At 40.6% G+C, this 24,873-nt stretch overlaps 1 protein-coding gene across 7 annotated transcripts in view; it reads right to left on the bottom strand.

The window, feature by feature from the left end:
- CACNB2 (calcium voltage-gated channel auxiliary subunit beta 2) overlaps nucleotides 1-24,873 on the bottom strand; it is a 258,911-nt gene that overhangs the window by 69,083 nt on the left and 164,955 nt on the right. For 5 of the 7 annotated variants that reach the window (XM_084859008.1, XM_084859012.1, XM_084859011.1 and 2 more), the window contains one exon: nucleotides 20,055-20,174. In XM_084859008.1, coding sequence (XP_084715134.1) covers nucleotides 20,055-20,174 — 120 coding nt within the window. Of the gene's footprint in view, nucleotides 1-20,054; nucleotides 20,175-20,257; nucleotides 20,504-21,030; nucleotides 21,429-24,873 lie in introns of those variants that run through there. The other 2 variants (XM_084859009.1, XM_084859006.1) reach the window with 2 other exon arrangements.

Below are 24,873 nucleotides of genomic sequence, written 5' to 3'. Positions count from 1 at the left end.
TTGTTTTACCACTGTAAACAATGGGAAATATCACTGTTTAGACAGAGCAGAAACTGATCATTTAAAAGAACAGGTAGTGAGGTACACTACAACTGTACACCTTCACGTAACATATAACAAGCTTTATCAAATGAAAATCCTCTATAGCTAGACAGGAAATCAAAATATATTAAACATATTAAATATGGCAACAGTTTTAGGAATATAAATTAAAACCAAACATTTGCATCACTTTTTAAATGGGAACTCTCAGGTTATCACTCGACCCATAAAAGGTAACTATCTATATCAGGGGATGGCAGAAAGAAGATCTCCAGACGTTTTGGATTCAGCTTCCAGCTTTCCTAACCAATGGCCATGTTGGCAGGGGCTTCTAGGAAATGAAGTCCAAAACATCCGGAGATCTACTTTCTGCCCACTCTTGAACTATATAATACAGTACTACAGTACTATACAGTATTAACAATACTAGTTAATACAGTATTAACTAAAGAGTTGCTTTTTACTGTTTAATACTATATTTTAATGATATATTTCTTTGAGAGCTCTCCAAAGAATGTCTGTTATGGGGTGGCTATATAAATACATAATTAAACAAACCAAGTGAGCCTAAGACCTGGTCCCAATTTCATAACAACAGGTAAGAGATTAGTAGAGTGACATCTGCACTGATCCACAGTGGAAAAATAATAGGCAGAAATGCTTAAGACCCTTCTTATCAGCCATGTTCATCATTATGCCAGAAAATAGTAACTTTAGTAGCGAAAAGCAAGGACAGGGCTTGTAACAAATAAAGCTAATCGCAATTTAGATAATTTCCATTAATTTCTCAATTCAAACCTTAAATAAACTTTCATCTGTATAGTATTTTTATTAATATTATTTATTAAAAATTATTCCATTCTTTGTTGTCTTCTCTTGCACTTCATGTTGCAACAATGGTTAAAGCCAACTATGCTATATTGAAGCAAAGCAACAAATTATGTTGTTGAAAAATGGCAAAGGATTATGTTTTTCCCCTCAGCATTTTTCTCAAAGGTAAGACAATGGGAAATTTTTGTTTAGCAATATCATATGTGGGCTCTTTTTAGGTTTTCTTTTTACAGAGTAATCACATAAAGCTTGAAAGCAGAAAGAAAAAGTAAGTGGGCAACAGAATCAAGGAAGCAGAAAATTGTCAGACTTTATTTTTAATTTTAAAAATGAGATGCAATGGCAGATGATAATTTAAAAAAAAATCTAGTTTCAAAGTAATTTGAAGACAGTAACAAAACCCAGGACTGTATAAAAAGAGTTACAAAATGCATTTTTAAATGTGTATTCACCAGAAAGAAATCCAATTGCATTTTAAAGAATATATTACTGTCATTAACTTGTCAGTATTTAATTTTTCTGCCGCTAAACATATTGTGTATCTTTTACATATGTGACAATGTCAATAGTATTTTTTACAAGCAACTTAAATTTGATTTTAATTTTACAAACAAAATAAAAGTTACAGGCACCCACCAACTAAAGGGTTAAACCTATTTTCAAAAGAAAAATCTATCCTCTGAAAACAAAAAAGCTACTAAAAACTCAAGGATTCTACAAAACAATAAGAATAAACGGATTTATTTATTTTTTTTTAAAAAAACACCCTACTTCGAATGGCCAAAGCTTTTTGCATTTTTCCTCTCTTGCAATCAACCTCAATAAAATAAAATCAAACTTTTTAATCCAGACCAAAATGTCATAGCTTTGAATTGCACCTGCAGAATTTGTTGGCAAATTAATTATAGCCCATCTGTGTCTAACCCCAAAGGTACTATAGTGATGGCTCTCACTATACACAACTACTGTCATACAGCAGAAGTATGCACCATAAAATGCCTTTTTAAAAAAGGCTAAGGTACTACACAATATGATTCTTGATATTAGTAGTCCTTAAACAACAGAAATTGTGCAACTGTTGGCATAACACTTTATCTAGCCTTGCCTAATATCACACTGTAGTACATGTGAAATCTCTAATATTAACAGTGAGTCAACACTCGGCTTCTCTCTAAAATAGATAGGTGTGCAAGCATGCGCACACACGAACACAAGTTGGTGGCTGCTGAAACGTCCCAGTTCCTAGACACCTTGGGCAGTGACCTCAAGGCAGATTTGACCTCTACAGATGTGGGTCAGCAGCCACCAAAGGAGAGGACTCTAAGGTTTGAGCAGAAGAGAGTCTGTCTGCAGCTGAAACTGGAAATACACACTCAAGTGAGGAACCAGACCCTCCAACGCCACCAATACGTCACTCATTCAAAGATCCTCGCTCCCTCAAAAGCTCCTAGCAGAGGCGATATACTTGGGGCTCCATACCAGGCTTTGCTTTTTGCTTTTTTCCCTTGTTAGCTTTCAGCTTGAGCACTCAAGGTCTGTTTTGCTATTTAAGTTCTCAACTGAATTCAGATGATTGCCAAAGCAATGTCTGCCTTGCTTGGGAGCTCTCACTGGGGCCTCTCCTACACCCTCTCTGCTATCTGGATCTTGCCAACAACCTATATATTAACTGGTGCCAGTTTACTTCCACTCCAGTCAAACTCTATTCAAGCCTTATTCAGCACCATATGGGCTTTCAGGTTGCCCAGTACTGAGTAATGATGTCTCATGAACAAAGATTCCAAGTTTTCTCTTAGAAACTACATTTTTAAATTTATAGTATTCAAGGGTGACTTGATGCAGAGGAAGGTAGGACTCTTCTGACTATAACAGTTATGTAGGAGGAGGATTTTTGGCAGGATTTCAGCTTGTCACTAGAGATGGCCGATAACTAGCTTGCTTGGCTCATAATTCAATTGGGCTCCTGAACAGTCGAGCAGCCCAACTCCTGCCCTCTCCATGAAATAGGAATTCTCCTATTTGAATTGGTTTGAAGCCCAACCTCCACCCCGTCTGCCATCTGCTCCTTCTGTAGCCCCCTATCAACCTGGGCTGTGATTCCAGATGACCTCCTACCTTGATCAAATTTCTGCTACCATTTCTTTCTCCTTCTAAGCTCCCTTGATCCCGTCACGTTGCATGAGAACAAACTAACAATCCAGACAAAACAGAAGCACTATTGTTTAGAGATACTGGTGAGCTAGGAATAGGTTTACCACCTGTTCTGGATGGGTTTGTACTCTCCCCACGGCAGCAGGTCAATCATTTGGGAATATTCCTGGACCTGGACCCTGGATGCCTAGATGGTGGCAGTGGCCAGGAGTGCCTTTTACTAATTTTGTCTTATATGCCAATTGCACGCTTTCCTGTAGAAACGAGACTTGACCTCAGTCTGTCATGCCCTAGTCACCTCCAGATTAGATTACTGCAATGCACTCTATATGAGGCTGCCCTTGAAGACAGTTAAGCAGTTTATTTATTTAGCACACACATTTATATACCGCTTTCCACCAGGTTTTCAAATTGGTGAACATATAATGTCATTGTCACTAAATTATAACAATAAAACAAAACAATAAATAATTACTAATTAGTAATAAAACTATACACTCCGCTGTGAACTGCAGACTGTAACTGAGGTCACACCTCCAGAAAAGCCTGTGTGAAGAGATGGGTCTTAAGGAGAGGTCTAAACTTCAAAACAATGGGTGCCTGTCTAATGACAACTGGAATGCATTCCAGGGGATGGATGCTGTGACACTAAATGCTTTGCAAACCTCAGGACCATGCAGTACCGTCAGGGGTGTTCCCTCTGAAGTGCTCAATTGGTTCAAAATATGGCTGTCAGGGTTCTTATTGAACCTTGGAGATCACATCACATCATTTATTAGCCAATTGGTTACCAATTTCCTTTCATGCTCAATTCAAAGCTCTAAATGAACTATGCCTAGAATATCTCAAGAATGGTCTCTTCCCATGTAAGCCTGTCTAAGAACTTTGTTCCAATTCTGATGCTCTTTTTAGGTCCCTCTGCTATCAGATGTACACTGGATAGGCACTTGAGAAAGGGTCTTTTTTTTACTATGCCAACCCCCCAAATTTGAAATAGCCTGCAACAGAGGGACATCTTGCCCCATTCCTGCTCTCTCTTTGACAAGCTGCAAACACAATTTTATTTCAGTGGGCCTTTTTGGAATACTCCTTTTAATAAGAATTTGACTGCTGCTGCTTTTTAGCTTCTGCTGTAAGTTGTTTTTATATAATTTTTTTTACTGAGTTATTTCATAGAAAGGCATATTAGAAATTTGAAAAATCAGTCAAGTAAATAAATAAATGAGAGAGAGAAAGAGAGAGAGAAATCATACGATGGAAATTATTATTGAGTCCTGCCCATGGCCATAAGATAACACTCAACTGACAGGTCTTTTGCCTGCAGACTCATTTTTCTGGGTTGTTCTTTTGATACCACATTGTACTCTCATTAGAATAGTAACAATGTCAGCTGCTCATTTGAGACAAATGGGAAAATTTAGGACTTTATTACAACAGTGACATCTCTCCTCCATTCCCCACCACCCAGAAGAAGCAAAAACAGAAATTTGTTTTTAAAAAACTCAGGTCTTCGAGGTAGAGAAAATTTATTCAGATTTTTAAAATTGCCCTGCAAAAACTTCCTATGCTGGGTGGGAGAGGGTAACATAATTGTTGTGCTCATACTGCACAACAGTTGGTCAGAGAGGGATTGGAGAGTCTGAGCAATATTATATCCATGTTGTTTATGAGGGGTGGGAGAAGACTAATCTTCTGTATAAATACTATCCAATGTTATATCCTCCACACTTCCTGTGTGGGGAGGTAGAAAAAGTAGCTTATGACAATCTTTACATATAATCTGATATGATTCCCTAATAATATTACTTGCAAGGGTGATGTGGTTGTGAAGACAGCGGAGTCTGAGTGATTTTCAACCATCCCGTAATGTAGTCCGTTGTTAAACATTGCTGACGGGGGCAGTTGCTGAGAGATAGTAGCTTACAACAATGTTGTAACATAGTTAATATACACAGATTGCAGATTGGGTTGGGGTTATCGTGTGCTCGTCATTCCCTACTCACAGTTGTTTATGGGTTCTTTGGATGACATTGTGACCCTTCAGTTCCTTTTCTATTTGTAAACAGCACTTTCAGCATGTTTTTTTACAGCAAGGAAAACAGGGTATTGTTTCTCATGGCAGAAAGAAAATGCTGTTTCTACTTGTGTATTTGTGCTACTCTGCTATACCACAGTGCCACCTAGAGGTTATGTAACAGAAAAGAAGGAAAGAAGATGCTCCTTGTGTAGTGCTCAGATCTCAATTCTGTGACAAAAAGGAAAGTAGATGCAGTGGATTAACAGCCTTGTGTAGAAAACAAGCAGTACAGCAAAAGAGATCCCACATAAAAAATATCTCAGATTGCACCAAAGGTAAATCTTCCACCACCATCACTTTCTCAATCCACCCAAAGCCAGCACTGAATTCAATGCAAGAATGAATGTTACCACTGTTGTCAGGTTCACCAACAGCTCATATTTGATGCTCTTTGGCCATGCCTTATTTTTTGTCTGTAACCCTCAAAACACCTATTTTTGCTCTTTTGCTTTTCGTTCCCTTCCTCGTGTTCTTCTATTTCCCCTTTGCCATATCAGTTTAGTGCTCTGAGTCTTTCTGGCCTAAATTTACCTTCCCAGTTCCTGATCCAACCCTGTCATTTACAACCTGGCAAGTCCAGTTCTCCATCTTGAACTAGCCCTTTCTAAAATCACTTAAGAGCCACATGCAAGCAAGCAAATCCAACGCCACATTTTTGGCCAATTCTGAATATATGGGAAAAGTCAACTTATCCTGTCCTTTGAATGAAACCATTTAAGTGAGGGTATTGGAAGTTTAAAAATTTTAAATGACAAAAATGTTTTAAAAATGTATTTATTATGCAGTTTCATAATACAGCTCAGAATGCTACTCATACATACCAGGGAAGTTTAATTTTTATACATTTTGGGATAGTCAGAAATAAAGAAAACTCCAGGTAAATGTATTATAATTGGCCAATAAGTATATGTGAAATGCAGGTCATGTATTGACACAGTTATGACAGACCTTATTTGCATTACTCTCATACAGCAGTAATTCAGTTTGCTATGATCAAAACAACTTAAAATTAAGTTTCCAAATTAAATCATGCTTTCAAAAAATGTACACACATTGGCCCAGTTTCAACTATCATATATCTGCTTGTTATTATGCCAACATATATGCCCACACAGGTCCTTTACTCCTCCCTTCACACAGGCTACAATTAAATCAGGAAGTCTCTAATTATCGATAGTTTTCTGCTTCTCTGTTTCCGTAGGAAACTACGGTTAGTAGCTTCAGAACAAGCCAGGATATTAAACCAATTCAAAACCATAGTTTAATATCCTGGCTTGTTCCAAAGCTGATAAGCATAGTTTCCTGGTTTTGATAAAGATCTGCTTGTTTAATCACAGTTTGTGCAAAAGGAGGAATAAAGGAGTTGCATGCACAGGGAAAATGCTCATGCATATCTTGGCTTAATAAGCCAAGATATGTTCGTCCAAGCACATGCTCTTATCTGTGCTCTGATAACTTCCATGTTCGATTACGGTAACGTGAAGTTGCCTTTTGAAGACAGTCCAGAAGCTGAAACTAGTATAGAATGCTGTTGCTAGACTGCTAACAGGGACCAAGAGATCCCTGTTCTGGATCATATCACACTTGTTCTGAAACAACTTATTTTCTGCTTCTGGGCTCCATTCAAAGTGCTGGGGCTTACTTTAAAAACCTTACACAGCTTGCGACCCAGTTATCTGTCACATTGTCTTCTCTCAAACCAGCCTACCCATGCACTGAGATCTTCACCTGAGCTCTTCTTCGGGTGCTTCCTGCTGTCTGAAATAAGGTGCATGACACCGAGGGAGTGAGCCTTTTTGGTGACAGCATCCTGTCTGTAGAATTCCCTCCCCCAAGAGACTCACCTGTCACCTACTTTATTGTCATGTCAGTACAAGGCAAAAATGTTTTCTGTTTTCTATTTTAAAATCTTCTGAACTCTTTTAAGCCCTTTTAAGCTGCTGTAAATTTCTATTTTTACTGAAATATTTTGCAGTGTGCTGCTGTACTATTATTATCTTTTAAGATGCGGGTTTTTCAATTGCCATTTTTTATCTTTTTGTAAGCTGTCCTAGGAATGCCAGTTGAACCTTAGAACACTTTACACCTTGGAAAATAAATAAATAAATAAATACTGTTAATATAAAATGCATCCCAGATAATTATGTGGATAAAACTGGTTTCTTTATATTAAATTTATTGAACTTGTCAAGAATAATAGGATTATTGAAGTCAGTGGCAAACTGACCTTGTACTACAGTGAACTATTATATGCATTATAATGAGAAACAATAGTTAGGTTGCCACTTCTCCTGTGACTAATTATTAAGTTCTGCAAGATATAGGCTTAAACATTAAGGCTCTCTAATGAGGACAAGAAATCTCCAACTGAGCAAAAACACAGAGAGAAAAATGCACATAATAAAAACTGCTATGATTTTCTGTCAATGTGCCTTAACGGTTACTACCCTGAAACTGTTACAGTACAGTCCTATGCATGTTTACTCAGAGATAAGCCCTATTATATTCAATGGGACTCACTTCCAGATAAGGCTGTAAACTATATTCACTTATCTAGGAATACATACTATTGAACTCAATAGGGCATTTCAGTAATCATGCATAGGATTGCACTGTTTATACAGTCAGGGCCAGAAATATTAGAACAAGGATAACTGTTTGCAGTTGGCCTCTGTACACCACCACACTGAAGTTGAAAGGAAACACACCCAGATGGGAGCGAAGTCAGGACTTTCAGCTGTAATTCAAGAGGTTTGACAAAAGTGGGGCACTAACCATTCAGGAAGTACAGCCAGTGGCATACACACACACCCATCGTTGGTGGCTCATAAGTAATGGAACAAACCAACATCATCTCAAACTTAAGGATCACCTTTAATACCTGGATGAAAATCCTTCGCAGTCAAGGACTGCCTGAAGCCTGGAACCCATGGACATGACCAAATGCTGAGTTTCCTCCCTCGAGATGCTTTGCCTTTACTTCAGCTGCTGCTTATTTGTGGGTCTTTCTGCTTTCAGTCTTGTCTTCAGTAAGTGAAAAGCATGCTCTATGGGGTTGAGATCAGGTAACTGACTTGGCCATTGAAGAACATCCCACTTCTTTGCCTTCAGAAACTCTTGGATGGCTTTTGCTGTATGTTTTGGGGCATTATCCATCTGCAATATGAAGCAGCCTCCTATCAGTTTGGCAGCATTCGGCTGAATCTGAAGAGAAAGTATAGCCCTACACACTTCAGAATTCGTCCTGCTGCTTTTATCAGCAGTCAGGTCATCAATAAAAACCATAAATGCCTGGCTCCATTGGCAGCCATACATGCCCATGCCATAACACTGCCTCCACCATGTTTGACAGATGATGTGGTATGCTTTGGATCATGAGCTGTTCCTTTCCTTCTCCATACGTTTCACATCATTCTGGTACATGTTAATCTTGGTTTCATCAGTCCAAAGAATCTTATTCCAGAACTGGGCAGGCTTTTTTAGGTGTTCGCTGGCAAAGGCTTATCTGGCATTTCTGTTCTTGAGAAACCAGTGAAACTTGAGAAACCAGTGGTTTGCACCTTGTTATGAAGCCTCTGTATTTACATTCATAAAGCCATCTCTTGACTGCAGATGTTGACAATGACATGCCTACCTCCTCAAGAGCGTTCTTGACCTGGCTAGATGTTGTGAAAGGGTTCCTCTTCACCATGAGCAGAATTCTGCGGTCATCCACTTTAGTTGCGTTCCGTGGTCTTCCAGGCCTTTTACTGTTGCTGACCTTGCCAGTTAATTCCTTCTTTTTCAGGATGTTCCAAACTGCTGTATTGGCCACTCCCACTGTTTTTGCTATCTCTCTGATGGGTTTATTTTGTTTCCTCAGCCTAATGATAGCCTCCTTCACTCGCATGGACACCTCTTTGGACTTCATGTTGGGAGTTCCAGTGAACAGCTACCAAATACAAACGTAACACTCAGAACCACCTCCATGCCTTTTATCTGCTTGACTAGTCATGGGGTACCCAGGAAACAGGCCATACCTGGCAAGTAGCTGGCCATGCAGCTGCTTGTCAGCCATTAGAAGTAATTCATTCTATTACTTATGAGCCACCAACCATGGGTGTGTGTGTATGCCACTGGCTGTCCTTCCTGAATGGTTAGTGCCCCACTTTTGTCAAACCCCTTGAATTTCAGCTGAAAGTCCATGACTTTCCTGCATTGAGCAGGGGGTTGGACTTGATGGCCTTGTAGGCCCCTTCCAACCCTACTATTCTATGATTCTATGACTTTGATCCCATCTGGGTGTGTTTCCTTTCAACTTCAATATGGTGGTGTACAGAGGCCAACTGCCAAAACAGTTATCCTTGTTCCAGCATTTCTGGCCCTGACTGTATATATTTTGTGTGTGTAACATCCTTGTTAATTAAGAATGTTCTGTTTTCTTTATATCCATAGGAAGTAAGGCACAGTGTATATAGTATAAAACTATGATGAAATCTCTGGCAAAACTGCCAGCAACAGTCAGGGAACATGGATTCTCCATTAATAGACCGAGGATGACAAAGCAACAAATGTAGCATTTAATCACACCTTTCTATACATTATTTGCACCTCATCCATTTATTTACAAATTCATGCTAAGATGAGTATTGGACATTAAATATTTGGAATACAAGACCTGACTGTTCATCAAACTCAGATGAAGACCCTCTTCTTAAGTAGCAGAAACCCAGACATCAAGGCTGCTGTGATGGAAGGGCAACTCCTTCCCATTCACAGATGCAGTAAACCAGTGATCTTCACTGTTTTTCAGGCAGGAGCCACTTTCACTCCTGGCACCGCCACTGAAGCCACTCAGGGGCCTGCACAGGACACCACTGCAGCTAGCCAATCACGTTGCTCTTTGCTTCTTGGTTTCCTCCTCCACCACAGCAAATTGGCTGATTGCTCCTGTGTTCTCCTCTCCCCCCACCCCCACCCCACCATGTTACAGCTGATGAGAGGCAGGTCTTCTGATTCCCCACCCCTGAAGCCATCTCCAGTAGCCCAGATCACGGCAGCTGGACCCACCAATAAAGCAAACAATAAGGCAAAGCTAGAGAACCCCTGCTAAGAGTGAAGAGCTACTACGTAAAGCAAGTGAGAGAGCGAGTAAATGACAGAGAGAGACACAGAGAGACACACTTGGGGTGATCAGGAGCCGCCAGGGGCCCTTGGGCCTTGCAGTGAAGACCACTGCAATGGGCCTTTTGCCTGCCTATAAAATATTGCTCTATGTAAATGACTGCCTGTGTGCAACATAAGAAAGCATGTTATGACACTGTTGCAGTGATGTAATGCAGTGCTGGCAAATACACCCACACAAACATTTATGAGTGAGGCATCCAGGCTTCTTCTTTATAAGTTGGTATCTTTCCAGCTTTACAGGCACCCATCCATGTTTCAGATACATTTATGATTACCCAGGATTCACTCAATACTAATAAAATACTTCTTCTTTACCAACTTGCCCTGTCACTGAGGTCAACACAGGGCATGTCCCTGGTGGTTCCACATGGACTCACGGCCCAGCTGGAGTCCACCAGGAAAAGAGCCTTCAGTGTGGTGTCACCCTTATTGTGAAACTCCCTGCCTTTGGAGGTCAGGCAGGTGCCAACACGGTGTTGCTTTTGGCACCTCCTGAAGACATTGTTATTTTAAGAGGCCTTCCTTGAGTGATCAGCTGTGGTTGGTTTCAGAATTGGTTTCTTTGAAAATGTTTTAATAATTTTAATATGGTGTTTCATTCTTTTATCTTTCTTGTTCACCACTCTGAACTCCTTTGATGTGGAGCAGTATATAAATATTGTAAATCAATAAATAAAAACAAAATAAAAACAAAAGAATCCAGTGGAACTAACAGCTTAATTTTGGTATAAACATCCATGGATTAGATTAGATCTTTGTCAGATGCATGACATTATCCTCATTTGTTGTTGTTGCTATTTTTATTGCCACTACTATTTACAGTAATAATAGTAATAGTAAACTCTCTATTTTTTATTGTTTACAACTGATGTCAAATGACTTGGATGCACTGTGTCCAGACAGTGAAATTTCTTCATCACAGGGGTCTTTGAGCAAGAATTTGTACAAACGGGATTTCCCCCCCCCAACTCTCAAACTGCAGAGAAACTCAGCCAGTCTTTCTCAGACACCCTTCCTCTCTGCACCATTTTAAACAAAGAAGGTAGCATGCATCCCATTTAAAGATGAGACAATTCCCAGGATTATACTGTGATCACAATTATGACCTTGATATCCTATTTGTTTTGCTAGGTTAGGTGGGAAGGCTACATGTACACAGTTGTACAGTCCAATCTACAAGCAAACTGAGGACTAAATGGACTTAGGGCCAAACTTGCATTTTTTAAAAAGGGCAAACTATCTTGGAACATTGCCATCAGGTTGAAAGAGTTGAGTGCAAGGAGATCTGCACTGCACTGTCTCATCCTCCTGTTTGTCTGCCAAAAGTACCCCTCCAGTTGCTTTTCTCCCCACAGGGAAGAGATACTTTCATCTCCATGGATAGGAAAACATTTGGGGGCATTTTTTTTAGCAGACTCCCCCATCCCCTGCTCTGTTCTTCCTGACAGCAACCTTCGAGGGTGCTTTTAATTTAAAAAAAAAAGTCAAGGAAAAGAAACATGAAATATCAGGGAAAGATAACATGGAACTTTGTATCTCACCTAGTTTGACCATTAAATCCAAATTTCATGTCATGTATCATGCTGGTAATCTCTCTTGCAATTAAATAGGAGTTTTACAATTTAACCTTTTCACAATTTTTTCCTTTACTTTTAACTAGTACTTTTAACTAGTAGCTGAAATAAGAGAGGCAAACTAGGTTTTAAGAGCAAAGGGAGTTTCCAAAATATACATTTTCTCTATTTACATGTATCCATCCATGCCCACCCATGTTTATAATCTGGGGGAGGTTTGCTCTTAATGTTAGCAAACAAAATGAATACATAATGGGATACATTAACTGCTCCAAACAATTTTTTAAAAATGTGCTCTTAAAGTTTCAATTGTCTTTTTGTGGCTTTACATCATTCCTATATGCCAACATTTTCTACATTTCTATGAACAAAAAAATCTGCTATCACATTAATATTTTCATCCACAGTGTTATAAAAAATAAATCAATCAGCTGCACTATTTTGATCCTGAGACACAGCACATATAGTGAAAAAGAGAGGGAAGTTAAACTTTCAAATGCAATTCATAGAGATCAGCATAGTTTGGGGTGGGGATGCATCACTGGTGCTAAAACAAAAAAGTAAAACAATAATTGGAACTACAGTATGCACATCAGTAACATAGGGAATAATCTTATATAGCTAGGCAACCGCCTATCCAAAGCAGGGCAGGAGAAGCACGGAAGGGATCATTCCCTCTGCGCTTTTCCTGCCCTGTTTTTTCAGCTAGACAGCTAGCCACAGGAGGACGGAGCGGGGAAGGCAGCTGCTGTACGACACATAGGATGTGTCGTACAGACAGTTACGCTCTCCCTAACCCGGAACGCCCCCAGCCACGCCCCCTTCCGGCCGCTCCACGCTCCTCTTGTGAGTGCGGAGGACGGGACTGTTCCACGCTGCCTCTGAGGTGGCGCAGAATTGGGGGGAGGTTGGTTCTCCAGGAACCAACCTCAGGATTGCTCCCTTAATTGTTAGCTAAAGATATTTTCATACATAGCTGTGGAAGCAAAGAAGTCTTCTGTAGGTTGAAAGAAGAATGTATTTGTAATTTTCATAGTGCTTTCTATATATTTTTTCTATGTCTGCTTGAAAATATTTTAAAATGGCAAAGAATGTTCAGACATTTATATCAGCCAATATGTTTTCTTTTCCAGCAAAAATGTTTTTCATTGATTTACTTAAAGTAAATGGATTTTCTGGTGTTCAGCTATTACTCTAATTAATGCACAAATGATTTAAATGATTAACATTTATGTAGCACTGAAACACCATTGTTGTAGCAGCTTGACACTGCCAATGCCTTCCTACTTCCGCTGTTTACAAGTTGTCTCACAGTCAGAGACAATGTCAGACTTGGAGTTTATTCTTCAACCAGCTGAAGTGAGAACACTGTTTTGATGCACGGAAATACAGTTTTAAAAAGTCACAGTCTGCTGGCAGTTCCTCTGTAAACTCCTATGACAGCTTTGCTAGAGGTCATGAATATTACATAAGGGCTGTCCATGCATTCAAGTCCACATTGCTAAGCCAAATTCCCATAGCAACACTCATAGATTTACTCATAGAGATGCATCAGCTTAGCAGTAAGTGCTATAATGCTACTCAGATTTCTCTTAAGTTCATATTATCTGAAATCTTTTCTTTGAAAGTTTAATTTTACTGATAGTCTTAATAAAGTATGTTCTCTTTCCTAGAGTAATTTACTCGCATCATGCAAGTCAAAAGAGAAGGGAGAAAGAAGGGAGAAACAGTCGTAAATATGTATGTTTATCATCCTCTGCCAACTCAGATGCCTTAGTTACATCTCGGGGTGGTTATGATCAGAAGATGTGAGAGTTACTGACCCCAATTGTGCTACTGTGTAAAGCTCTTTAGCAGCTTTCTACCTCCATGTTTTAGAACTAAAGCAAGAGCAGGGCATCTGAGAGCACAACTATGTTCCTTCTGTTAGCAGATTCAGCAGGAAACCTTAAAAAAAGAGATTGCTCATGAGCTCTTAACCATGTATCTGAATTTTAAAAATTTATTTATTTATAAAAAATGTTTATATACCACCTCATCACCCTCAAAGGAGCCCCAGGATGCTTTACAACTATAAACATATATCTTAATACAATAAAACTGAGAGCTATAAAAATGTTAAGACAATCAACTAAAAAAATAGCACCAAAAGAAAGAGCTTAACAAACAATTTAAAAACCATTAAAAGCTTGGCAGAATAAAAATGTCTTGGCTGCCTGTCTAAAAACCATCAAAGACAACAGGAGAGAGTTCTGCAATAGGGGCTCTGCCACTGTAAAGCTCTGTCTTGTGTCACCGCCAGGCGTCCTTCGCTGGATGGCAGGACACAGAGCAGGGCTTCTAATGATAACCGCAACTGACAGGCAGGTTCATGTGGGAGGCGGCGGCCTTCAGATGCTCTGACACCAAGCTGTTTAGGGCTCCAAAGGTAATCGGCACCTGTGCAGATTGAACAGGATCAGTATAATGTGTTTCAAACAGTGAGCATCAGAAAGCATTCTGGTCATGCCACATTTTGCATGAGCGGCAGCTTTGGACACTCCCCAAGGGCAGCCCTATGTAGAGAACATCACAGTAATCTCATCTTGATGTGAATAAGGCACATGTAACTGTGTCCAGATTCACCTTCTCCATTAAGAGATATAGCTGGCACACCAACCAGAGCTGGGCAAAAGCACTCCTAGCAACAATAGCACCCGGATACCTAGGCACAATGCTGGGTCCAGGAGCAACCGTAAGGTGTGAACTATGTCTTTCGAAGGGAATAAAACCCTTCCGTATATGCTGTATTTCCATTCACAAATCAGCTTGTATACTGACCATCAGGACCTCTGCCTTTTCTGGATTAATTCTCAGCTTGTTAGCCCACATGCAATCCATAACTGTAACCAGGCACTGATTCAGGACTTTCACAGCCTCCTTGGCATTACCTTTTTTTTTTTAAAGAAGATTTGAGTATCATCAGCATATTACTGATACCTAACCGCCAAACCCTGGATGACCTCTCCCAGTGGTTTAATTTCAATATTAAATTGTATGGGGAAAAGTATAGAACCACATGAAATCACATAAGCCAATGGCCAAGCATCTGAGCCATAATCCACCAGCACCACCTTCTGAGAATACCCAACTGTATAGAACTGAAGCCACCACAGCATGGCACCTCCTAGCTCTGTACCAGCCAGCCTTGGACATCTTGGTGAATAACCTTTGCTGGTAGCTAGTCAGGGGAAGTACATCCTTGTTGGTTTTGCTTGACATCTCAGTGGCATCCTAGAAGGAAACCAAGTTCAGTGGCACTGAAAGCCACTGAGAGGTCAAGCAGAACCAACAAGGATGCACTTCCCCTGTCTTGCTACCAGCAAAGGTTATCCTTCAAGATGCCCAAGGCTGTTTCATCCCCCAGACAAGGGCTAAATCCAGACTGAAAAGGATCTTAATAATAAGTTTCCTCCAAGAATGCCTGGAGCTGAGTAGATACCATTCACTCTAACACCTTAATCAAAAAAGGCAAGCCTGAGACTGGACAATAATTATCCAAGTTGGTAGGATCAAGTAATGGCTATTCTGGTAGAAGTCTTACCACTGCCTCTTTCTATATATTAGGAAGACAGCACTCCTCTAGGGAGGTATTTACAATCTCAGTTACCTGTATGGCCAGTCCCACTCTGCCAGTTTTAATCAGCCAGGATGGACATGGGTCTAACAAGCAAGTGACTGCCCTCAACTCTCCAAGCAACTTGTCAGCCTTTAATTACACCTCAAAATTACACCTGATTCTTGTGATCTTTGAAAAAGTGTATAGGCTTTCAAGGAGTTACTTATAACTAAGAAATAAGTTATCAAAAACAGTTCATCACTCAAGAATGTCACAAGGCATGAGCAAATCTCATTTCAGAAATCCAGTGTTCCACAAAACTCCACAGAAAGGTTACCACTGCTCCACTGTATCTTAAGTTTTGAAAAGTGAATCTGGCCACTCTGCCAAAGATTGGCCTAGGTAAACTTCAACCATTTTATTCCTGGAATCAATGAGTACCCACCACCCCATAATTCCATCAATATACTAAAACTGAAAATATACAACCAACAGAAGGAAAAGGTAAGGGTAGACAAACATATATAAACATACACTGTAATTGTTCAGGAAAAAGGTACAAACCCTTCTCATTAAGGAGTGTTTTAGGGTGGAAGAACAGAATTACTTGTTAGTATGACCCTTTAGATGATTTATTTGGGTGCTGTTTTTAATATATATTCTATTCTATTGTATATAGATATAACAATATCTATTGTTTTTAGTAGTAGTTTTTGTTCTAGGTCTTAGGTAAGCCATGGTACAATTTATGAAATTAGGTGTGATACACAGTTTTAAAATAAAAATTAGCATATATTGAAGAGAAAAAAGAGACCGGATGAAAGAGTATATGGAATACTCAAAAGAGAAAAGCTATTTTAAGAAACTATGTTAGGTGATTAAATAATATAGATGTGAAGTTGTTGTTGTTGTTCAGTCGTTCAGTCGTGTCCGACTCTTCGTGACCCCATGGACCATAGCACGCCAGGCCTTCCTTTCCTGCGCTCTCTCCCGGAGCGTGCTCAAGTTCATATTCATTGCATCCGTGATGCTATCTAGCCATCTCATCCTCTGCCGTCCCCTTCTCCTTTTGCCTTCAGTCTTTCCCAGCATCAGGGTCTTTTCCAGAGAGTTTTCTCTTCGCATTAGGTGGCCAAAATATTTCAGCTTCAGCTTCAGTATCTGTCCTTCCAATGAGCACTCAGGGTTGATTTCCTTTAGGATGGACTGATTTGACCTCCTTGCAGTCCAGGGGACTCGTAAGAGTCTTCTCCAGCACCACAGTTCGAAAGCATCAATTCTTCGGCGCTCAGCCTTCCTTATAGTCCAGCTCTCACAGCCATACATTACTACTGGGAAAACCATAGCTTTGATTAGACGGACCTTGGTCGGCAAGGTGATGTCTCTGCTTCTTACGATGCTGTCTAGGTTTGCCATAGCTTTCCTCCCAAGGAGCAAGCGTCTTTTAATTTCATGGCTACAGTCACCGTCTGCGGTGATCTTGGAGCCCAAGAAAGTAAAATCTGTCACTGCTTCCATTCTTCCCCTTCTATATGCCAGGAAGTGATGGGGCCAGATGCCATGATCTTCGTTTTTTTAATGTTGAGTTTCAAACCAGCTTTTGCACTCTCCTCTTTCACCCTCAACAAGAGGCTCTTGAGATCCTCTTCGCTTTCTGCCATTAGGGTGGTATCGTCTGCATATCGGAGGTTGTTGATAATTCTCCCAGCAATCTTAATTCCGACCTCTGATTCATCCAACCCGGCATTTCTCATGATGTACTCTGCATATAAGTTAAATAAGCAGGGTGACAATATGCAGCCTTGTTGTACTCCATTCCCAATTTTGAACCAATCGGTTGTTCCATGTCTGGTTCTTACTGTTGCTTCTTGACCCTCGTACAGGTTTCTCAGGAGACAGGTAAGGTGGTCTGGTACTCCCATCACTTTAAGAATTTGCCACAGTTTGTTGTGATCCACACAATCAAAGGCTTTAGCGTAGTCAATGAAGCAGAAATAGACATTTTTCTGGAATTCTCTTGCTTTCTCCATGATGCAGCGAATGTTGGCTATTTGATCTCTAGTTCCTCTGCCTCTTCGAAACCCAGTTTGTACTTCCGGTAGTTCTCGGTTCGCATACTGCTGAAGCCTAGCTTGTAGGATTTTGAGCATCACCTTGCTGGCATGTGAAATGAGCGCAATTGTGCGGTAGTTTGAACATTCTTTGGCGTTGCCCTTCTTTGGAATTGGAATGTAAACTGACCTTTTCCAGTCTTGTGGCCACTGTTGAGTGTTCCAGATTTGTTGGCATATTGAATGCAGCACTTTAACAGCATCATCTTTTAGGATTTTAAATAGCTCGGCTGGAATACTGTCATCTCCGCTAGCTTTGTTGTTACTAATGCTTCCTAAGGCCCACTTGACTTCACTCTCTAGGATGTCCGGCTCAAGTTCAGTGACCGCACTATCATGGCTATTAGGGACATTCAGATCTTTCCTGTATAGTTCTTCTGTGTATTCTTGCCACCTCTTCTTAATCTCATCTACTTCTGTTAGGTCCCTGCCTTCTTTGTCCTTTATCATGCCCGTCTTTGCACAAAACGTTCCCTTGAGATCTCCAATTTTCTTGAAGAGATCTCTAGTCTTTCCCATTCTGTTGTTTTCTTCGATTTCTTTGCATTGTTCATTTAAGAAGGCCTTCTTGTCTCTCCTTGCTATTCTCTGGAACTCTGCATTCAGTTGGGTATATCTTCCCCTTTCTCCCTTGCTTTTCGCTTCCCTTCTTTCCTCAGCTACTTGTAAAGCCTCATCAGACAGCCACTTGGCTTTCTTGCATTTCTTTTTCTTTGGGATGGATTTCGTTGCTGCCTCCTGAACAATGTTACGGACCTCCGTCCATAGTTCCTCAGGCACTCTGTCTATCAGGTCTAATCCCTGAAATCTATTCCTCACCTCCACTGTATATTCATGAGGGATATGATTTAGGTCATACCTGAACGGTTTAGTGGTTTTCCCGATGTTCTTCAATTTAAGCCGAAATTTTGCAAGAAGCAGCTCATGATCTGAGCCACAGTCAGCTCCAGGTCTTGTTTTGACTGACTGTATAGAGCTTCTCCATCTTTGGCTGCAAAGGACATAATCAATCTGATTTCGATATTGACCATCTGGTGATGTCAATATCGAAATATTGACATCACCAATATGATCCTTCCTCCTTTAGCATTCCAATCCCCTATGATGAAGAGGACATTTTTTTTTGGTGTTAGTTCTAGAAGGTGTTGTAGGTCTTCATAGAACCAATCAACCTCAGCTTCTTCGGCCTCAGTGGTTGGGGCATAGACTTGAATTACTGTGATGTTGAATGGTTTGCCTTCGATTCGTACTGAGATCATTCTATCATTTTTAAGATTGTACCCCAGTACTGCTTTTCCCACCCTTTTGTTGACTATGAGTGCTACTCCATTTCTTCTAAGGGATTCTTGCCCACAATAGTAGATATGATGGTCACCTGAATTAAATTCGCCCATGCCTGTCCATTTTAGTTCGCTGATTCCCAAGATGTCGATGTTCAATCTTGCCATCTCATGTTTGACCACCTCCAGCTTACCTTGATTCATTGATCTGACATTCCAGGTTCCTAAACAATATTGTTCTTTACAGCATTGGACTTTCTTTTCACCACCAGACACATCCACAGCTGAGTGTCCTTTCGGGTTTGGCCCAGCCGCTTCACTCTTTCTGGCGCTACTTGGAAATACCCTCTGCTCTTCCCCAGTAGCATATTGGACACCTTCCGACCTGAGGGGCTCATCTTCCGGCGTCATATCTTTTAGCCTTGTGATACGTTCCATGGGGTTTTCTTGGCAAGAATACTGGAGTGGGTTGCCATTTCCTTCTCCAGTGGACCACATTTTGTCAGAACTCTCCGCCATGACCTGTCCGTCTTGGGTGGCCCTGCACGGCATAGCTTATGGCTTCACTGAGTTACGCAAGCCCCTTCGCCACAACAAGGCAGTGATCCATGAAGGGGAGATGTGAAGTACTACATTCTAAATAAAAAAGCTGAAGGTATAGATAAATCTGATAAATAATCAAAATTACATTGAGAATATTATACTAAGATATACAAGGAAGGGAACAAGTGGATTTAAGGGATGAAATAACAACAACATGAATAAGGGGATGCAACTGTTTTGTTTTATTTTTAATAATATCCTCTTTATCAAGATTATTATCATAGATGTATTTGGCACTGTACAGTTATAGTCACCATCTGAAATCACCAACTTGAAATACTAAAAATCTTAATATGTGAGGAAAGTAACTGGCATCCTATGTTCAATATAATAAAAGATTCTGGGATAGTTCTGTATTTTATGGAAATAAACATTCCACTAGGTGTGTGTTTTTAATGTGTAATATCCAAACATTCCTGAAAAAAATCCTTATGAGAACTCAAGCTACATTCCCCAAGCTACATATTTTGTAAAAGTACCACAGGAGTCAGAGCACAACAGCATAAACAGTTTTGTGCTGTATCTTATATATAAGAAAACATGCTATTGAAAATTTAGCAGACATCAGGTTCTACTAGAAACAACATTTCCACAAATCAAGACTGTAAAGAAGAACCTTACCTTTGCTTTTTCCAGCTGTGTCTGGGCCTGTCGCTCTGCCTCTCTCCGCACTGCCTCTCTGTCTTCCTCAAGAGATACATCTGAATCAGATGGACGGCTGGTGTAGGAGTCCGCCGAACCCTGGACAAGAGGAAGATAAAATATTAGAAATAAGGATAACGATGTTGCTTTTTTAATGGATTCATCATAAAAGCTCAGAATACTTCTGTTATCTTTCTTTTCTGCACACTGATAGAAATCCTTGTTAAATTAACAAACAAACAAACAAATGCTGTAGTTCCCAATAGCATCAATGAGAAAAATAACGAGCATGAAAATTGTTTTGATCCTGAAGCCATTCTGAAAACCAGCATTCAGTTCTTTTTCTAGCTCTATGCTTGCTGTTTCTTCCCCATTCTGATCGGTACAGTCCTTTTGCTATGCAGAGCTAGTTTCTGTAGAGTAACACCAATGGTGCAGTGCAGGGCTGAAGGACATGCAGCTGTTTCAAGGATAGCTTTAGATAAGCAAAGCCATGAATAAGGCCATTCAGTCTCACTAAAGCAACCTTCAGACTAAAAATACAGGTTGGTAAGATCAATCCTTTACTCCTGACAAGCCTCAGCTTTAAACTACAGCCTCAGCTTTAAACTACAAATTCCATCTTAACTGCAGAGCACCTCTTCACCTAACACTCTCTTTCCCCATCAGAAAAAAAAAGGACATGGCTCAAATCTATCTTAGCCCTTCGGCAAAAACAGAGAAATGACCACAAATCATATTGCAGCTGACAGATCATGTCTGGAGTCAAGCACATGTCCAACCAGTGGTCACAATGCCAGAATAACTATGTAAACAACGTACATCTTTGATTCCCCCCCCCCTTTGCAATCAAAAGAATGAAAACCTGCTAATTTAAACAGAATGAATGCAAGCAGTCCTTCCCTCTCCCCACCTGCAAAGCAAAATATGCCAGCAAATGAAATTTAAAGCTTACACAGATATCAGAATTCTTCAACCGTCCTCCTTTGGCTCTTTTCAGAAGCCTAATCCAGGTGGCCTTCATTAGCCAGACAGCTTAGTTATTGTCCGCAGCTGCAGAGCCAAGCACTGATTCTCATAAAACATGTGCACACTGAACACCGCAGAATCACTGCTCTTTCCCTATCCATGCTCTGCTGCAAGCTCTTTCCTCAGGTTTGCAAGTCCTCAGTTTCTCTGTTCTAGTGTAATTCTTAATTTTCCCATGCCAGCCAAAAGCAAAGATGTTTCATTAATTCAGGGGGGTGGGGGTGAGGATTCCAGACCACGTATATTGCAAGAGATGCTACACTGATGTAATCATCAGCATACACAAACACACAACCTGCCTTTGTTGCTCGTATTTTTTTATCTGCTTTCGTTGCACTTGTGGCTTTTACTGATTAAATACAGTGCTTATAAAAGAACTGTTTACAAATCCCGTGCAAAATGTAACATTTGCAAGTGCAAAGTTCATTTCATCTTCAGAGCTCGGGTGTGTGTTGGGGGTGGGGTAAGAGGCTTTTCATATCACTGGGCATGCTCTCTATATACAGCCTTTTACGCAGATGCTCACATCACACTGTGTTGCTAGTCTATGTCAAATTAACATTTTACATCTCAAGGGTAAACAGCTGGAAAACAGCAAGGTCCCTGGAAAGCTGAAAAGGCTGGTGTTCTGTTTTATGTTTTGTCATATATCTGTCACAAACTGCATTTCTATCTCTGAGAATTGCATGCCTCACACTGCTCATTCCCAAATGTTAAAAAAAACAGTGAGTTGGAATTATACTGCAAAGATAAACCCACATTAAATTAACACTGCTGCATTCTGCCCAATTAATAACTAGAAATATTGTTTTCATAGATAAAATGTTGAGAACACATAAAATCACCATAATACTCATACTGAACGACACATGGTGAAGGATTAAAAATTGTAATTAACATTGGGCTCTCATAAATATTGACACCAGCTAAAGCAACCTTCCCCAACCTGGTGCCCTCCAGACATTTTGATCAACAACTCCCTTTGGACATGCTGGCTGGGGCTGATGTGAGTTGAAGTTCAAAACGTCTGGAGGGCACCAGGTTGGGAAAGGCAGAACTAAAGGCTCATCAAGATTTATTAGTAGGAGAGGAATGGAATATCCCCTATTATTGCTCCCCCGTCTGCCCATCTATCACTGAGGTCTCTGTCTCAGACAGAACAAGCATCACAGCCCAGCACACTTTTCCACACTTCTTTCTTGCCCCTGTTAACCAGAACCAACTATGGGTTTCAGGCCATGAGAAGAAGATAAAGAACACTTTCAACACCATCCTCCAGTGCCAGTAACAGGATTTTGGAGAAAGTGGCAAGCCACCCTCAGGGAGCCACCTTAACCCAGAAGAGCTGAGGAATGTAAACCAGGCATTTTCTCATATTGACCCAGCAGGAGTGGCTTGTTGCCGCGGGTAACACACCACCCAGACCCTACAACAGCACATTGCCTCTGAGTCTGACCTCTTGGCTGCAATGTGAAAGTAAGAATGGTGATATTGTTGAGACAGCAGGCCCTTTACTGGTTTTAGGCTTACAGTAGATGTTCAATTGCTCCGCCTTCTGGAGCTGGGCCTGCCCACCCCCACCCACAAGCTAGAAAATGTGTGTAGAGGGAAGAGACAGTTCTCTGAACTACCTTAATCCCCCTCCCTTGAACCCAGCTTTTGAATTTTTCATGGTCAGGGGTGTTGGGCATGAGTCACTATGGCAATGTTTCCCCCTTTACTTTTTCCCCTATGAAGCAAATACCTGCCATCTACTTACACAGCAGATGGTAAAGAGCTACATTAGCAGCTACTGGTATGGAGGCTAAACTTGCTCCCTGTCCCTGGTGACCCCAACCATTAAGAATCCAGCCACTGTTTACATAGCCACATCCTAGCTTCTTGTTCTGGAAAGCTAGAGTAAGATGGAATGCCTTCTACACAGAGCAAGACTAGTCCCTATTTTCACTTATGGGCTCTATGATTTCCCAAAGTAATGTGCAACTGACATGTGTTTGTATATTTAATTACAATATGCATTAATGCAGATAAACAAAAGTCACTTTATCTGACTTTGAAGTGTCATGACAGACATGCCGGCAGAACACAGGTCAGGGCTGGTGTCAAGCGTAGGAATGTTTGGGCACCTGTTAATGGCCCACACCTCAGCAGGGGGACACTGATAAAGAGTCCCCTGGATTTGCTCCTCCTCTTTGCCACTGCAACCATTGCTTGTTCACCTGCCTCTCTATCTGACTCTGATGGTGGTAAGGAGGAGCAACAGATGCCAGTGCCTACTTGCTCACATTCTCTCTGCCTGACAAGAGAGGAAGTGCTGGCAATGAGGAGAAAGAGGATGAGGAGAAATAGCAGCTGTTGACAATGGTGGTGAGAAGATACATTTAGGGCACAATCCTATGCATATTTAGACAGAAAAAAGTCCTACAATTCCCAGCTGGCTGAGGAATGCTGGGAGTTATAGGACTTTTTCTGTCTAAATGTGCATATGATTGTGCCCCTACTGAGGGGCCCATTAAGGGTCCTTTACTCAAAGGGCCCTCAAAAACCTAAAGCCAGTACTGCCACCAGTGGAGAGCTAAAACAGGAAGAGTTGTGGGCAGGACACAGGCATCTCAGAACACTTCTGCTGAACATATAACCATTCAATCCACATCCATGTCCCTGTTGGTGGCACTAGCCGCAGACCTACTGTAAGAAATGTCCTTCCCACTGACTTCAGTGGATTTCTTTTTAATATTCTATAGGTATTCTTAGCAGCATTGTTAATTTTCCCAAAGTCACACAACATTTTCTTTATTCTTTCTGAACACATTCCCTACAAGTTAAGTTACACAGAAATAAGTACTATAATTCATTGACTTATTATTTTTCTTATAGTGCAGTTCAGATGCTGCAGCACAGCGGTGTCTTGTGCTGCTTTATCTAAAAGAACATCCTATCCTAGCCAATTGTGACACAGCCATGCAGTTCTTCCTTGCTTGCTAAACTCCACTGTACAACAGAGACTTGCAATTCTGTATTGACATTAGAGAGCCAGACTACTTTGACAGCATTTTGGATGCCATGAGAAGGGTTGTAAGCAGTGTTTGTGCAGCACTGCTGATGGTCAGGGAAGCCAGGTCTCAGTGCCAAAGCACAGGTGTTTTGGAAATGCTTTATGTTGTATTCTACCTGTTCCTTCCTCTGTCCTGCAGAATATAGGCTCAGACTATTAGGAAATATATTTATTCAATTAACAAAACTCCTTCAGTTTAACATGTTGTGTTAAGGGGTTTCTATGTTCACTCCAGCTCCAAAATGCTGGGGAATTACTGAGCTTAATGGCCATGCCCTTAAAAGACTGGTTATTTAGGCAATATGCATATGGTATGGTTTCTAATGCTGTGGCTAGTTCCAGCTTCACCATAGTTTTGTAGCTGGGTGGTTGTCTTTTTATTTAGATTTATCTTTTCACTGGAATAGATGCATGGAGTCTATGCAACTGAAATGATCATGCAACTGAAGCTACCTTTCCATGTTACAAGTACCCAACTGGCAACCAATAACATCCACACAGAATGGTAAGAGTTGTAAGGGACCTTGCAAATGCACAGAAAATGCCAGCATGGACTAAGAAATTCTGGGATGTGTAGTTCTTAAGAGACCATATCTGATAGGAATGCACACTACTCTCTCTCTCTCTCTCTCTCTCTCTCTCATACAAGAAGTCCTAGAGTTTCAATAAAGAAATATAATTCCATATGCAGTCCCAGGGAAAACTCTGGGAAAG

Source organism: Heloderma suspectum, chromosome 5 (genome assembly GCF_057233095.1).
Source record: "Heloderma suspectum isolate Gila_16-S chromosome 5, 16-S_ref, whole genome shotgun sequence".
Classification (NCBI taxonomy): Eukaryota; Metazoa; Chordata; class Lepidosauria; order Squamata; family Helodermatidae; genus Heloderma; species Heloderma suspectum.
Note: the sequence above shows the minus strand (reverse complement) of the source record. Positions and strands in the feature narration are given on the sequence as shown.